General features: G+C 45.3%; 1 protein-coding gene across 7 annotated transcripts in view; it reads right to left on the reverse strand.

Annotated features, from left to right (window-relative positions):
* The window catches only part of KIF9 (kinesin family member 9), a 56,257-nt gene that overhangs the window by 37,796 nt on the left and 768 nt on the right, over window positions 1–17,693 (reverse strand). For 2 of the 7 annotated variants that reach the window (XM_084752628.1, XM_084752627.1), the window contains exons 2-9: window positions 14,931–15,028; window positions 13,106–13,271; window positions 9,767–9,873; window positions 8,031–8,255; window positions 3,536–3,619; window positions 3,332–3,424; window positions 1,728–1,875; window positions 689–753 (exon numbers count right to left, since the gene is read on the reverse strand). In XM_084752628.1, the coding sequence (XP_084608754.1) occupies window positions 689–753; window positions 1,728–1,875; window positions 3,332–3,424; window positions 3,536–3,619; window positions 8,031–8,255; window positions 9,767–9,873; window positions 13,106–13,271; window positions 14,931–15,023 (981 nt within the window). In that variant the 5' untranslated portion in view covers window positions 15,024–15,028. Of the gene's footprint in view, window positions 1–688; window positions 754–1,727; window positions 1,876–3,331; window positions 3,425–3,535; window positions 3,620–8,030; window positions 8,256–9,766; window positions 9,874–13,105; window positions 13,272–14,930; window positions 15,029–16,975; window positions 17,222–17,693 lie in introns of all 7 variants that reach the window. The other 5 variants (XM_084752625.1, XM_084752629.1, XM_084752626.1 and 2 more) reach the window with 5 other exon arrangements.

The following is a 17,693-nucleotide window of genomic DNA, read 5'->3' on the forward strand; positions in this document are numbered from 1 at the left end:
CTCAATACTGAACCATTCACCTCATACAAACAGCACCCTGAAAACATGTTCTTTGTCCTCACAAAACTGCCCTCACTATGCCCATCTTGTATAAGCCCCAAGGTTTAACTTTCTTATATTTTTGGTTGTAAGCCTAGATTTTATTGGCTGAGCCATCTCTCCAGCCCGGTTAGCCTTCTTTTTATTTTTATTATTTTTATTTTTATTTTTATTTTTTTGAGACAAGGTTTCTCTGTGTAGCCTTGGCTGTCCTGGACTTACTTTGTAGACCAGGCTGGCCTCGAACTCACAGTGATCTGCCTGCCTCTGCCTCCAGAGTGCTAGGATTAAAGGCGTGTGCCACCACGCCCGGCTTAATTTCTTTATATAATACGTTGCCTGGTGTTTGGATCCTGGCCTCTGTCACCGTCAGCAGTTGTGGCTCAGATTTGTCCCCCGCATTTCTGGCAATGCCATGCATAGTGCATCATCTGAGCAAGTCTGGATACAACCTTATCCACCCCACCCCCACCCCTATTCCCACCCCCACTCCCACCTCACCCCCACCCCGCCCCCACCCCCAGCACCCATGGGGAGAAACCGTAGGCTTCACCTTTTCCAAACCTACTTTATTTAGGGTTCTTTAATGTGTATACCTCCCTTGCAACCCACCTGCCCTAGACAGGTTGCAATGACTGTCTCTACGTACCGTTTCTTCTAACTGGGCAGCTTCTCCATAGATGTTTGTCACAAGGACCATATTGCAGTTTCCCCCTGCAGAAAGCAACATGAGAGACTCCTTTAGGATTGACAGGGTTCTGTTATGGACTCAATGCCCACAAAATTCAGAACCTCCAAAATTCTAACTCCAAACACCTACTTTGATATGTTTGCAGTGGGGCCTTTGGGAGATAATTACTTTTAGATAAGGTCTTGTGTATGCAGCCCCTATGATGGGGTAACTGTCTTGGTAAGAAAGAAAACCCAGAGCCATTTCCTTTTCTCTACATGAGGATATGGCCAAGAAGTGGCCATCGGCAAGCCAGGACCTGAATCCATCAGTACCTTGATCTTAGCTTTCCCAGTCTATATAACTAGAGAATCATGTTTGTCATCTAGGCCTCCAGACGACGGTGCTTTGTTTTAACAGTCCATGTTGACTTAGAGGCAGAGGAGACAACCCTAGTCTGCATGAGTCTAGAAGGCAAGAGACAGAGAGGTAAGAATGGGGCAGGGCTGGTGGGAGACCATGTGATGGACACAAAAGGAACCAAGAGAAAACAGCAAAGAGAACACAGGAGCAAAGGTATGAGCTAGGGATTTGCTCATGGCGTCACAGGGCTAATGACCAGAAACTGTGTCATTAGGCCCTGCAAAGCCATAAACAGGTGAGGATGGCAAGGTGGCTCCCACTGTTGTGTCCTGGAAGATGTAAAGGAAAGGGGGAAATGATAGGAAAGGACCTTATCCTGGGTCTTCAAGGCCACAAAGGTTTCTGCCCAACAGTTTAGGGGTAAAGGGGAAAGAGAAAATCTCAGCAGAGGCAAAAGTGTGAGTAGAGATTCTAAGGCGTGAACAGCAAGAATGTAAGAAGGCGTGTCTTGTGTGTCTGACTGACATCACTTCTAAAGAGCCACAGGTTCATTCCCCTGGGTCAAAGTGATTGTCTGATTCCTGGCAGAGGAGCCAGGCCTAGTCCTCCCCAGGACACAGACCCCCTCCTCTCTGAGGACCAAGCACACCCTCACCTAAGGAGTCTTTCAGGGCATGGGTGAGCTTGCACTGCCGGAAAGGGATGTGGTCCCGCTTCTGGTCCCCAAGGGCAATGATGGCCTGCTCCAGGAACGACAGCGACTTGTTGATGTAGGTGGCTTCCTTTAGGACTCTACCTTCTGACTGCAAACAAAATGTCCGGTCACTCTGGACAGAGTGGCAAGGCTACCTATTAATTAAGATTGCCTACCCTTTCTGGTTTACAGGTGGTGCACACCTTTAATCCCAGCACTCGGGAGGCAGAGGCGGGCAGATCTCTGTAGTTCAAGGTCAGCCCGGTCTACAGAGAGAGTTCAGGACAGCCAGGGTTATACAGAGAAACCCTGTCTCAAAACAAAACAAAACAAACAAACAAAAAACCACCAAACCAATACATGAATATTTATATGTGCTTACGTGCTATAAATGTACATGAGATACCTGAGCAAGTAAGCCTGTGGATATTCACATCCAAATGCTTATCTAATTTATTCGTTCTTATTTTATGTGCATGTATGTCTGTGGATATCAGATTTTGGAGTTACAGACAGTTGTGAGCTGCCATGTGGGTGCTGGGAATTGAACCCGGGCCCTCTGGAAGAACAGTCAGTGCTCCCAACCACTGAGCCATCTCTCCAGCCCCCAAATGCTTATCTAAATACTCCTGAAATTTTGCGTTAAATACTTTTGCAAAAATACATTTTAATTGAAATTAAATATGCCTGTGAAATCTCATATCCATACACAGAGAAATGCCAAACCAATGTGGAACGTTTACTGGGCACTTACTGAATATAGGCAAGGAACAATTACAAAGAACACAGATCTTTTCTGTCAGAAGAATGTTCACAAGAGTGAAGCCTTCATGATGCACTGTAGTCTCCCTACTGGGTAAAACTGTTTACACAAAGCCCCTGCTGTACTTTCAAAACTTGAAGACCCAGAGAGGCTGACACTTCCTTCAATTCTTTTGCACTAGTTTTCAAAACTAGCTAGTCACTAAAGACTGTGAGATCAGACCCCAGCCAAACGAGAAAGGACACAGCACTCTTGTTAGCATAAAAACCTACCATATTTTTGGTTGGAAGTGCTTGTTACTTTTTGTTGTTGTTGTTGTTGTTGTTGTTTTTCGAGACAGGGTTTCTCTGTATAACAGCCCTGACTGTCCTGGAACTCAACTCTATAGCCCAGGCTGGCCTTGAACTCACAGAGATCCACCTGTCTCTGCCTCCCAATTGCTGGGATTAAAGGCGTGCACCACCACTGCCTGGTGTGCTTGTTACTTGAATGAAGCAATGTACCCGTTCTCAAAAGTGAAAGCTTACTTGCCAGTTTACTTTCACTAAACCCCAGGCTTGTTTCCAACATAGGCACTGTGTTAAGGAGAATCATCTCACGTAATGGTTAGAGAAGCCTCATGGAATACAAACTACCGCCAGTAGCTGCTACTGTACCTCCAACAACTCTTCCTTACTGCAGTCCACCTCACCTGGCTGTCCTCAAGCAGCCAGTGTGGGCTGCGCATGTACCCAGGCTCTATGCCACAGAGCCCGTGGCCTCTTAACAAGCTGCACCACTCCTGTAAGTTGACAAGACTTACCCCTGTCTTGCCGAGCCTCTCTGAGCCTGCCAGATCTACCAAGTTGATTTTGGAAGTGATATACTTTTCATCTGATAAGGTCCGAGAATGGGCCTACAAAAATATCCAAATAGACTTTAGAATGCACCGGGAGGACCTTCTGGCTGGGTGGCACCCACAGGAGTCACCAGTCCTTCTCAGGCTGAACAAAGAACTTGCACCTACCTCCATGTAGATGGTGAAAATGCAGTGTGACCTGGATGAATTTTTGTTCATTGTGTGGGAGGCAATGATCCTGTTGGTCTCTCCCTAAGGAGGAAGGGAAATGTATGAGACAATGTATTAGTCATTTTCCAACATTTATACCATCATGATCATCTGCGCCTTCTGGGCAATGTCTTTTAAAAATTAATAAAATGGAAACTAACTGGAGTTTGTCCTGTTTTTTCACCACTGGTATTTGGGGTAAAGTGGGCAAACTGATGTTTTCTTTTCTTTCTTTCTTTTTTTTTAGATTTAATATATTATTTTATGTATTTGACTCCTCTATCTGCATGTACACCTGCATACCAGTAGAGGGCATTAGAGGGTACAGATGGTTATGAGCCACCATGTGGTTCCTGGGAATTGAACTCAGGACCTCTGGAAGAGCAGACAGTGCTCTTAACCACTGAGCCCCAAACTGATGTTTTCTGAAAAGTGAGACACAGTAAGAATTAAGAGGGTTGGCCGGGCATGGTGGCACATGTCTTTAATCCCAGCACTCGGGAGGCAGAGGCAGGTGGATCACTGTGAGTTCGAGGCCAACCTGGTCTACAAAGTGAGTCCAGGACACCCAAGGCTAACACAGAGAGACCCTGTCTCGGAAAAGAAGGAGGAGGAGGAGGAGGAGGAGGAGGAGGAGGAAGAAGAAGAAGAAGAAGAAGAATTAAGAGGCTTAAGGTGTTAGATAAGGTCTTCAAAAACCTCAGAGACATACAGAATATGGCATTTAAAGATGTTTTTATTATTTCAAAGAGAGATTCACTCCAGGCGGTGGTGGCACACACCTTTAATCCCAGCACTTGGGAGGCAGAGGCAGGTGGATCTCCATGAGTTTGAGGACAGCCTGGACTACAGAGTGAGTTCCAGGACAGGCAGAGCTCATAGAAACCCTGTCTCAGGAGAGAGAGAGGGAGAGGGAGAGAAAGAGAGAGAGAGATTCACAATGAGACAGATTAACTCCTGGCAACAAACAAGATGATGAGCATCAAAGAACCTCCTTATAAAGATAGCTTCAGTTGTGGCAAACAAGCAACTGGGCAAAATGTTCTTGTTTCTACCACAGACAGAATTCTGCCTAAAAAAGGGCAAGTTTGGATGTAGGAAAAGTCGATGGCCAAGCTCTGCCAAGACAGGGTAAGCACGTCCTCAATAATTCCTGCCTCACAAATATGTCTGTCAGATATATTGGGCCAGAAGGTTGAAGATGATGCTCCAATGTTAAAGAGAATTTTGGGTGACTGTTCAGGCAAAAAAGTTTCTCTGTCATTTTCTCACTTTGAAAGCTGCTAACCTGTACTTCCTATCTACTCAGGTAATTAATTTTATTCCTTCTCAAGTCTCTGATGGGATTGAAGACCAGTTTAGTTTTGCAATTAAGTTTAGTTGTTTAGGGGTTAAGATGATTTTAGGTCTAGATAGATGTTTTAAGTTGAGAATGATGAAATATGATAGATATTGATTTACATTCAGAATTTTAGATTCACCAAGTAAGGACAGATGTTCTCTTTAAGGCTGCCAAATACAAATAGCCAAAACACTATGAATGTAACATGTATATAGTTCCTGATTCCTGGTTCTTTCTTGCTGCAGGTAGTTTATTGTATATATGTGTAATAATATAAATGCATATGTAAAAATATTTAATAAAAAATTTTTAAAAGGTTTAAGGTGGGGGCTGTAGAGATGGCTCAACAGTTAAGAGCACTGCTACTCTTCCAGTGGTCTCAGGTTCAATTCCCAGGACCCATATGGCAGCTCACAATGGTCTAACTCCAGTTCCTATGCCTCTTCTGACTTCAGTGGACCCTGAATGCAAATGGCAGGTAAAGAACCCATAGATTTAAAATAAAATAAAACACGAAAGAAAGAAAGAAAGGAAGGAAGAAAGAAAGAGGCTTAAAATGTTCAGAACAGATGGGTGTGGTGCTGCACACCTGTAATCCCAACACTCTGGGAGGCAGAGGCAGGTGGATCTTTATGAGTTCGAGGCCAGCCTGGTTTACAAAGTGAATCCAGGACAACCAAGGCTACACAGAGAAACCTGTCTCGAAAAACCAAAAGAAAAGCTGGGAGTGGTGGCACACCCCTTTAATCCCAGCACTCAGGAGGCAGAGGCAGACGGATCTCTGTGAGTTCCAGGACAGACTGGTCTACAAAGAGTTCCAGGACAGCCAAGGCTGTTACAGAGAGAAACCCTGACTCAAAAAGAAAGAGAGAAAGAAAGAAAGAAAAATCTAAAGAAAGAAAGAGCCTAGCCTTTAATCCCAACAGTTGGGAGGCAGAGGCAGGCAGATCGATGTGAGTTCGAGGCCAGCCTGGTCTACAAAAGTGAGTCCAGGATAGTCAGAACTGTTACACAGAGAAACCCTGTCTGCAAAAACCAACCAACCAGACAAACAAACAAAAAACTAATTTACCTTTATTTTATATGCATTGGTGTTTTGCCTGCATGTCTGTCTGAGGGTGTCAGATCTTGGAGTTACAGACAGCTGTGAGCTGCCATGTGTGTGCTGGGAATTGGACCTGGGTCCTTTGGAAGAGCAGTCAGTGCCCTTAACTGCTGAGCCATCTCCAAAAAAACAAAAACAAAAACAAAAAAGCAAAAAAAAAAAAACAAAAACAAAAACAAAAAACCAAAAGCCAGGCATGGTGGTGCATGCTTTAATCCCAGCATTCGGGTGGCAAAGACAGGTGGATCTTCGTGAGTTTGAGACCAGCCTGGTCTATAAAGTGAGTACAGGACAGCCAAACCTACACAAAAAAACCATGTCTCAAATAGACAAAAACAAAAACAAAACAAACAACAACTGCTGAACCATCTCTTCAGCTCCACAATGTGACTTTTAAGAAAAAGTTTTGTTAATTATGATTTTTGTTTGTTTGATCTTTCTGTGTAGCACCGGTTGGCCATAGATTCTTAAATTCACCTGTCTCTGCCTCCTAAGTACTAGGATTCTCGGGGTACACCATTACCCCTGACTATCATGAATTATATACCATAAAAGGCAGTTTTATTTTTTGTAATGGAGTGATTTTTAGTAAATATATAGAATTGTGCAACATTGTCACAATCCTATTTTAGAACTGCTACATCACCCCAAAAGCTCCCTGGCCCATGCATTGCCCCTTTCCACTCCCTTCCCCCAGCAGCCACTGAGCTACTTTCTGGCTCTTTCTGTGGCTGTTATGGACTTCCCTCAGTGTGAGGCCTTCTGTGGCTGACGGCTAGAATGTTTCCAGGGGTTATTTATGCTGTAGAACAAGCACATTATCATGTGTTTGTGCTTCCCACACCGTTGCCCTTTATTGCTCAACAATTTTCCACTGTTAGAGATGTTTATCTATTCACTGGCTAACAGATATTGTGGGTGACAATCTTTGGTGGCTATGAATAATGCTGCTATGAACATTTACATATGTATCTTTGTTTATTTATTTATTATGTATACAGTGCTTGCCTGCATGACAGAAAGGGGCATTAGATCACAGTATAGATGGTTATGAGCCACCATGTAGTTGCTGGGAATTGAACTCAGGACCTTTGGAAGAGCAGCTGGTGCTCTTAACCAATGAGCCATCTCTCCAGCCCCCTTGATTTATTTTTTAATTTTTTGAGACATGGTTCTTCTGTGTATCCCTTGCTGTCCTAGAAACTCACTCTGTGGACCAGGTTGGCTTCAAACTTTGAGATCTACTTGTGTCTGTCTCCTGAGTGCAGAGATTAAAGACATGCACCACCACTGCCCCAGGTAAAATGCATTTGTTTGTTTATTTAGCTTTTCAAAACAGGGTTTTTCTGTGTAACAGCCCTGCTGTCTTGGAACTCACTTTGTAGACCAGATTGGCCTTGAATTCACAGAGATTTATCTTCCTCTGGCTCTGGAGTGCTGGAATCAAGGGCATTCACCACCACACCTGGCTAAAATGGTTTAAAAAGTAAAAAGAGGCTGGGAGTATAGTTTGGTGACAGAGGACTTATCTAGAAGTATGAAGCCCTCTGCACAGTCTCCAGCACTGCAAACAAAAAACAATCTCACAGAAAGAAAGGACTAGAAGGACATGATCTATAATATGTTTTTGTTACTTTAAATGAAAAACATCTTAGGAATTTTGGTTCTTCTTATTCAACACTAAGATTTCTATATAAGCACATAAGAATTTTCATTCTGATTGACAAGGTAAATAAAAAAAAACTATGAAATCTGGGTATGGTGGCACATGCCTTTAATCCCAGCAGGTGGATAGCTATGAGTTCGAGGTCAGCCTGGTCTACAAAGCAAGTCCAGGATGGCCAAGACTACACAGAGAAACCCTGTCTCAAAAAAATGAAAAATAAAAAATAAACTGTGAAAACGGTAGGGAAGAGGAAGACAAGGAAAGGGAGGAAGAGAAAGAGGGAGGGAGGGAGGAGAGAGGGAGGGAAGGAGGAAGGGAAGGGAGGAGACTCTTATCTCACCTCAAAGAGGAGGCTGAATGCATCCTCCTCTTGACTTGTGAGGTGGACTGACAATCCCTTAATGAAGACCCCTTGAGGGTTCTCCACGATGGTCATTGGCGTGACTGAGGGTCCAACGTAGGGTAGAGTGGACAGAAGATCAAACAGGTTCTCATTGTAGATCTCCAAGTAGGAAACACGCACAGTGATGGCATGTGTAGGGCGCTCTTCGATCATCCTAAAAACCTGGGCGGGAATTGGACCACAGTCGTCACCAAGAGTACAACTCCAAAGCTAACTACTTGGTGTCAGCCCATGTCTTCCCTCAGCAGAGGGCACCAGCGAGTGGAGGGGACCATTCTCGTCAGGCTGATGTGATGGTCTCAACAACAGCTATTATCGTTAGTCTAGTGGGTAGGATTATCAGCTTTTGGGTTTTACTGGTTTGGGTTGGTTGTTTGCTTTTGAGGCAGTTTCTACACTGTGTCCCAGGCTAGCTGGAGTTAAGAATGCAGCCCAGTTATTTATCTAGCTCACCATCTTCCCGCTTCAGTCTTTGTAAGTACTGGGATTACATGTAGGTGCACCCCACCATATCCAGCTAGTTTTGAGACAGGGTCTCATGTGACCCAAGTTGGTCTGGAATTCTCAACGTAACCAAAGATGACCTTACGCCGGGCGTGGTGGCGCACGCCTTTAATCCCAGCACTCAGGAGGCAGAGGCAGGCAGATCGCTGTGAGTTCGAGGCCAGCCTGGTCTACAAAATGAGTCCAGGACAGTCAAGGCTATACAGAGAAACCCTGTCTCAAAAAACCAGAAACAAACAAAGATGACCTTGAACTTCTGATCCTTTTGCCTCCACTTCCCTGATTGTAACCCTTACCACTATGCTTCTCTCCCCTCCTTCCCCCCTCCCCCCCGCCCCCCAGTGCTAGGGATCAAAGCCAGCGCTTTGTGCATGCTCTACAAGCCCCTTAAAAAGTGAGTTACACTCTCAGCCTTGAGATTCGGACACTTTGATGTTGGGCTAGTAAGCATATTACTTCAGAGAAATGGAGCATTGGTGGATCGGAGTCACAAAACACTTTGGAAGAAAGGCTTTTTGCATTCTACCTCTAACCAAAACCTGGGTTAGCAGGTCCCAAAGGAAGGCCCTTCTGTCCAGTCTTCTGTTTCATTTCCCATAGTCATGGCTGACAGTCCTAAAGACTCAGTCATGGCCTGCCTTTTGCCTTTGTTCTTTCAGGAGCTACTGAATGGAAGAAGCCACAGCAAGGCAATAAGGAAGTTCTGAAAGAGCCACATTCCCTTCATTAAAACCAGGCAGAGGCAGGTGGATCGCTGTGAGTTCGAGGCCAGCCTGGTCTACAAAGTGAGTCCAGGACAGCCAAGGCTACACAGAGAGACCTTGTCTCGAAAAACAAAACAAAAAAAAAAAAACCAGCAAAGCGCATGATTAGGACCTCTGAATCCTTAGTTACAGCATCAGACCATGGGAACAGAGGAGTCTGATTACCATGCCTGCTCCTTCCTTCACAAAGAAGGTAACAGGGTCAGGGAAAATCAAAGACTGAGTTTCCTGAGGACTCTGACTCTACCCCAAGCCCAGTCATAGTGTCCTGTCTCCAAAACCAGTGTCAGCTGTAGCTCACTTGAGGGATGGACCCACTGTCTCTAGTTGGCAGCCTGGAGTTGGCTGCATGTGTGGTGGAGAAGAGGGTGGTTGTGTGGCATCCCAGCCACAGGCCCATGCTACCTGCTGCAGGGCCCGGGGGAGAATTCCCCGCTGCTTGTAGTTCTCAGTTGCTCCCGTCATGGTGTATGTCTTGCCAGCTCCCGTCTGCCCATAACACATGATGGTACCTGCAAGCATTTCAAATACGTCTGAGTGACATTCAGAGAAATCACTCTATGGACAAGCCACATATCCTTAACATCTTTGGTGCCATCTGGGACTCTTGCTGAGAAGGTGGCCAGTGGAACCATCCAAAGACATCGGGAATTCCACCATGGAAGAGAGCAAGTACACGGGGAAGCGGGGACATAAACAGTTACAACATGACCATGCACACCCAGTGTGTCACCTACACAAAGCCCCTGCTTCCCTGTTCCCAGATGATCTGGTCCTAGGGCGAGGGAACATCATGGCTGCAAGCTTTCTTGTAAAGAATAGGAGGGCATTGGAGCATTAGACGCCAATCCTTCTTTTTTTTTTTTTTTTTTTTTTGGTTTTTCGAGACAGGGTTTCTCTGTGTAGCCTTGGCTGTCCTGGACTCACTCTGTAGACCAGGCTGGCCTCAAACTCACAGCGATCCGCCTGCCTCTGCCTCCCGAGTGCTGGGATTAAAGGCGTGCGCCACCACGCCCGGCTGACGCCAATCCTTCTTAAGACCACAACCTGCATGTGTTTGAGAGCTATCAAGAGACACCCCAAAGAGATAAGTTTCTAGAAAGAGTATTGCTGTCTTGTTTGTTTGTTTAAGACAGGGTTCCTCTGTGTAACAGCCCTGGCTGTCCTAGACTTGCTTTGTAGACCAGGCTGGCCTTGAACTCACAGCAATCCATCTGCCTCTGCCTCTCAAGTGCTGGGCGTAAAGGTGTGGGCCATGTTGGCATCAAGCTATGTATCCAAGAATGACGTGAACTCCTGATCCACCTGCTTCCACTGCCCATGTGCCGGATGGCCACCCTGTGACCCTGGACCTTGCTAAGAGAATGATTTATAGACTACAAGGCTCCTCGTTAGTACCTTGCCACTTCCAGAAATGGACCACCATGACTGGGCCATGACCTATGCCCCACTGCCTACCCTGGGAAGACTTTCATTTGTACTTTTACAACAACAACATCATCATCATCATCATCATCATCATCATCATCATCATCATCATCTCTCACACAAACCATTGTCACCATGGACTCTTATAACTCCTTCCTCTAGAATTGGACCTACTCCAAAGACTGCTTATGTGAGTCTACATGGCAGACCTGGTGAGGCTCCACTAGGCCCTGTGGTTGCCTTTGCTTCACAGCACTGGGATTGGCAGTAGGTTTTAGATGAGTTGTCCTAATTCAGCATCTGGGTTGGAGCAGGAAACAGCAATGAGCCCACTGCTACTGAGCCCTGAAGTCACTTCAGCTGGGATTCACAGCCCTTCTGTAGCTCTGTAGCACCCAGTGCCTGAGACTGTTTAGTTCCCTCGTTCTCAATTCCCCCATCGTTATCTCCAGGCCATAGCCTCTTAGGGAATCATGAAAACATCAGCGGGGACCACAGGCAGAATCCACTGCAGTGCTGGGAATCTAGATTCACTGTCTTTCGGAAACAAAAGAGGGTCTGGCTGTATAATCCAAACTATTCTCACATTCCTGATCCTCCTGCCTCCACCTCCCAAGTGCAGGTGCGGGATTTACAAGCATGGACAAGCATGCCTGGCTCTTCCATGCACTTTCCTATAGAAAAGCCTAAAGCTAGCTGGAGTGGTGGCGCACCCCTTTAATCTCAGAACTCGGGAGGCAGAGGCAGGTGGGTCTCTGTGAGTTCGAGGCCAGCCTGGTCTGCAAAGTGAGTCCAGAACAGCCAAGGCGACACAGAGAAACCCTGTCTCGGAAGAAAAACAAAACAAAACAAACAAAAAACAAAAAACAAAAAAAGAAAAGAAAAGCCTAAAACTTTCAGAGCTATGTGTAGAACATGTGCTCAATATTTATGAGTTCTGGGTTTGACACCTAATACCAAGCAACTAACAGAAGCCTTGCAAACTAGAGACTATTCTGATCAGCCACCAGATGGCAAAGTCTACAAATGGCAACTTTATTTTTATTTTTTAAAGCTTTTTTATTTTTAGACAGGACCACATGTAGCTCAGGCTGCCACCCAATTGGTAGATAGCTGAGGATGACTCCTTAGTCTCCTGCTTCCACTTCCAGGGCTGAAATTACAGGAATTTGCTGCTATGTCACACTATCAGGGTGCTGGGGTTTTGTTTTGTTTTGCTTTAAAGTTCTTTTCAAATGTATGGGTGTTTTGCCTGTGGATCATGTGCGTGCTTGGTATCCAAAGAAAACGAAAGAGGATATTGGACCCCTTTAGAAATGGAGTTACAGATGGTTGTGAACTGCCTAGTGGGTGCTGGGAATTGAGCCTGGGTCCTCTGGAAGAGCAAGCAGCCAGTGCTCTTAAGTGATGAGCCATTTCTCTAGCCCCATCAACTTTTTTGTTTTTGTTTTTGTTTCTCAAGACAGGGTTTCCTTGTGTAGCCTTGGCTGTCCTGGACTCTGTCAATTCGGGAAAAAAAACTAAACAAACAAACAAACTACACAGTGAGACCTTGTCTCAAAAAAAAAACCAAACCAAAATAAAAACCTTAAAATAATCTTTGAATAAGTTCATTAAAAATTCCCAATAAAGCTGCTTTTAGGCTGGGCATTGTTGCCTTTAATCCCAGCATTTAGGAGGCAGAGGCAGACATAGGTGTATTTCTAAGAGCAGAACTCAGTCTGGTCTACACAGTGAGTTCTAGGCAGACAGAGCCACATAGTGAGACTGAGATTTGAATACACACCCAAGACTATAGTTGACTATTTAAGACCTATGAAAATCTAGGGTCTTCCTCCTCCTCCTCCTCCTCCTCCTCCTCCTCCTCCTCCTCTTCCTCCTCCTCTTTCTCCTCCTCCTCTTCTTCTTCTCCTTCTTCCTATGTTTTTCAAGACAGAGTTCCTCCATGGAGCCCTGGAGCCCTGGCTGTCCTGGACTCACTTTGTAGACCAGGCTGACCTGGAACTCTCAGAGATCTGTCTGCCTCTGCCTCCCGAGTCCTGGGATTAAGGGTGTGTGCCATCATGCCTGGTGAAGCCAGGGTCTTCTAAAAACCCAACAAAGGTAAGAACTAAGAGACTGGATGGAGCCATTCCTACAATGTTCCCAAGAAAATGTATGTTCTACCGTTAAATCACAGACTGACAAGTAAGTAAGTATACAATGTTTAGAGATGTTCTTAAGTTTTATTTTATTCGGGATAGAGAACCTCTTGTACCTCTTCCTCCAAGAGGGGTTCCTCACAGTGCTAGATAAAATAACAATTGATTAAATTACCATTGTATCCATCAAGGGCTTGAGAAACTGCTTCCTTGGCGACTGTCTCATAAACCAAGTCCTGGGAGGCATCATGAAGAACTCCATCCAACTTGAATGACCAGTCTGTCTGCTGGTTATTGACAACTCCTCTCCGAGTGTCTTTTTTCAAGTGAATATCAATGCTCTAGGGAAAAAAGAGGAAGGAAGAAAGGGAGGAGCCAGGTGTGAGTGATACATACCTGAATCCCAACCCCTGAAAGGCTAAATCAGGAGGATCTGGAATTCAAGGTCAGCCTGGTCTACACAGAGAGTTCCAGGACAGCTAGGGCTACATAGGGAGACTGTATCAAATAAATAAATAATCACTTACTGAGGCCTTACTTAAAGACAACATACCATGTGAAGTCTTTAAAAAAAAAAAAAAGGTTTTGGGTGCTGGTGAGATGGCTCAGAGGTTAAGAGCACTGGCTGCTCTTCCAGAGGTCCTGAGTTCAATTCCCAGCAACCACATGGTGACTCACAACCATCTATAATGAGATCTGGTGCCCTCTTCTGGCATGCAGGCATACATGCAGGCAGAACCCTGTTATTGACATAAATAAATCTTTTTTTTTTTAAGTTTTTAGGTTTTTTTTTTAACATGTATGAATGTTTTGCATGAATGCATGTATGTGTACTGCATGTGTGCCTGGTACCAGCAGAGACCAGAAAAGGGTGTCAGATGCCCTGGAACTGGAGTTACATACAGTTGTAAACTGTCTTGTGGGTACAGGGAATGAAGTACAAGTCCTCTGCAAGAACAGCAAGTGTTCTTAACTACTGAGCCTTGAATTAGGTAGGAGTAACAGTGCAATCGGAAACAACGGTTCTAGTTCAGGCCCTGGCTGTTCGGCTACAGCTGTAAGTTTGTAGGTCAGGCATGGTAGCAAATGTCTTTAATCCCAGCAATCAAAAAGCAGAGACAGGGAGATCTCTGAGTTCAAGGCCAGCCTGGTCTACAGGGGAAGTCCAGGATAGCCAAGGCTACACAGAGAAACCCTGTCTTGAAAAACAAAAACAAAACAACAACAAAAAACATATTTTTATCTTATAAAAAGCTAGACTTGCAGCTAAGCGTGGTGGCACACATCTTTAACCCCAGTACTCGGGAGGCAGAGGCAGGGGGATTGCTGTGAGTTCAAGGCCAGCCTGGTCTACAAAGTGAGTCCAGGACAGCCAAGATTACACAGAGAAACCCTGTCTCAAAAAACCAAAATTAAAAAAAAAAATGTCTACTGGAAGGGCTGGCAACATGGCTCAGTAAGGAAAGGGGTCTTCCATCAAGCCTAACAGCCTGAGTTTGATTCCCCAGTGCCATGTGGTAGAAGGGCAGAACCGAGTCTACAGTTTTGCAAGCTCCTGTCTGACTTCCACACCTGTGCACCTCCTGCCAGATGAACAAATGAAAGAAAGAAAGAAAAAAAAAAAAGATGAGACTTTCAAGAACTTCCTCACCAGCAGCATGGTTTAGAGTCGATCGACTCTAGTCCACATGAATAACTCTTAGTGTTTTTGTCAAAAATTGTATGTATGTATGTATGTATGTATGTATGTATGTATGTATGCATGTATGTATCTGTGAGTGTGTGTGTAAACTCAGAAGACAACTTTTAGGAGTTCCTTCTCTCCTTCCAACATGCCGATCCAGGGGCTGGACCTCAGGTCCTCAGGCGTGGTGGCAGGCATCTTTACCCTCTGAGCCATCTCTCCAGGCCCTCTGTTTTGGTCCTTAAATGGCTGTTGGGAAACAAGGTCCCAATGATCTGCAAAGGGAAGGACTGGATAAGTGAAGGCAAACCCTTACTTTGTTGTCGTCTCCATATGTGATCATTTCATGAGCAAAGTCATCTGTGGGCTTGACGCGGACGAACGCTTGGACCTTTTTTCTAGTGCCCATTCTAGCTGGAGAGAGGAGAACAATATGTTTAGCAGTCAGCATCACATACCAACCAGAGAGGAGAGGCCATTCGTCAAGATAGGAATAAGCGCCTGGCGGGGCAGTGCACGCTTGCAACCCTAACACTTGGCAGACGGAGGCAGGCGGGTCAGGGTTCAAGGCCAGCCTCAGCTCCCCTGTGAGTTGGAGCACAGCCTGGGTGGGCTACAAGCGACCAGTTGCAACCCACGGGCCCTGCACTCCAAGTGCATGTGCTTCCTGTCTTCCTGCTGCTTTGCCATTCTCCACCGTGACTGAAATCCAAAGAAAAAAAGACTGCTCCCTTTTAGTAGTCTGCTTCTAGCTGACATTTCCAGAAAGGTCGTGCATCTAAGATGAGCCCATTAGTTTTTGCTTCATGTGTTCCACTTTCTCCCGACTTACTTGCCTGGAACACATTAAAGCCAACTGCCTTTTCCGCATTAACAGACCTTCTTTCACACCTGTGTCCAGCACGCTAACTACATCAGTCTAGATTAAGGATCCATTTTTGATTTTGTTTTTCCAAGACAAGGTTTCTCTATGTAGCCTTGGCTGTCTATCCTGGAACTTGCTTTGTAGACCAGACTGGCCTCCAACAGATTAAGTATCTTGTTTTGTTTGTTTGGTTGGTTTGGTTTGGTTTAGTTTGGTTTTTCAAGACACGGTTTCTCTGTGTAGCCTTGGTTGGTCTGTACTCTCTTTGTGGACCAGGCTGTCCTCGAACTCACAGCGATGCACATGCCTCTGCCTCCCGAGTGCTGGGATTAAAGGCGTGCGCCGCCGATGCCAACGCCACCACCACATGAACTTTTCTAATAGAGGTGCAATGGTACTGCCTAACAAAAATTACTCTAGCTTTGAAAAGTCTTAGTGGCTTTCACATTTCTAGATATAACTTGGGATCATTTCTTCTTACAAATACACTAGCCATCATCACATGGTGCTAAGTATACCGCAGAAACAAGTGAAATAGAAGCAGGTGCTATTCTTCCAGCTTACAGTTTCAATGAAGTGGATAAAATGAAAGCATCACCCATCATAGGCACTCCGGCTGTCAAAGCAAGCAAGCAGATACAATACTCCCACATTTGCCTATCATAGAGTGAAAATTTCCTAAATTCCCAAAGTCACTATTTCACTGAAGTCTTTTCCTAGCTTAGAGCTTTCATAATTTTTTGTTTTTTTAATCTGAAAATATTGGAGTAAGAAAACAACATGGCTTGATGGAGTATTTTTGTCTGCACAACTGATTTCTAGAAACACACACACACACACACACACACACACACACACACACACACACAATTCTAACGTGAACCACAAACTGAGGAAACTGAAGAGAAGATTTCAGTTCCAAACTGACTCTGATTTATGTTACTGAGAAACTGAGAGCAGAGAAAAGTGGTTTGTTGTTCATGATTTTTAAAAATGTTTTCCTTAAAATCGGGTGTCACTGTGTAGCCCAGGCTGGCCTTGAACTCATAATCCTCTTGCCTGAGCTTCCCAAGTGTTGGGATAGTACCTCCAGAAGAGAGCTGTGCTTCTTACTCAATATTCAGTTTCTACAGCCCCGGGAAACCCTCCCCAACACAAACCCCAAGAGCCCATCTTTCTTCCCAGGAAGATTCCAGTGCCATTGAGTATAACCACTGGAAGGGACCCCAAAGAATCCAGAATGTTCTGGAAAGCAGGTTCCCAGGCCAGCTCAAAGGCTTCTCCAGAGCTGTCCTCCTTTTCTGCCCTAATATTTCTAACATGCACACGCAGTCACCCATCAGATCTTCCCAAGGCCCTCTGGATGCTCATGCTCGGAGTCATATGCCTGGGTGAGCATCCCCGGAGTCATACGCAACCTGCAACGACGATCTACACTCCTCCCACGAGCCCACTACACAACAGCGCATCACAACCGCATGCCGTTTTGCACTTACTGAAATACTGCTTGTTACCGTTTTTATGTCGCCTCATTTATGTGGGCTTCAGCTCCCAAATCAAATGACAAGCTGCTTGAGGACAAGGACCGTGCCTTTTATCTCTTGTGATTCCCCCCACAAGGTCCAGAGCAGCGCCCAGCACACAGCAGGTGCTCAAGAAATGTTGGTTGGTGGTGACACTCATGGCTGGATAGCAGAGGGTGAGTGAATCTCCACAGGTGGGTCCATCTTCCTCCGTCACTACTGAGAGAGTTCCAAGGCATATGATGTCATCCTCTCCACACTAACAACCTGAACCTGCAGCCTTCTCGAGAGGACACTTGATCTCCAGGTACAAGAAGCCAAGGTCAGTTTCAACACATCCTCCCATTAGGCAGTGCTCCCTTCCCTCAGAACTTTGGATGGAATACCCCCAGTCATTTGAACACAATCCTTAGATACGCCTCATGTGATAAAGTAGCCACCTCTGTGCTGAGAGACAGTGTTTCTTCATTTGTTTTGCGCTTGGGAATGGGCAGAATATGTATGCATCAAGACCACGAAGGCTTGACAATAGAGGTAGAAGAACATTCCACGGCGTGGTATGCATGACTGATAGGCACTAGAGGTTCCTATCTGCCATGCTCTTACTTAGATCAGGGACAAAGTCTGCCCAAGAAGCAACAGCCTCTAAACTCACACACAGGGTCCTACTGTATCACACGATGAGATGGAC

The sequence above is a fragment of the Acomys minous genome (assembly GCF_964271855.1).
Source record: "Acomys minous genome assembly, chromosome: 13".
Taxonomy (NCBI): domain Eukaryota; kingdom Metazoa; phylum Chordata; class Mammalia; order Rodentia; family Muridae; genus Acomys; species Acomys minous.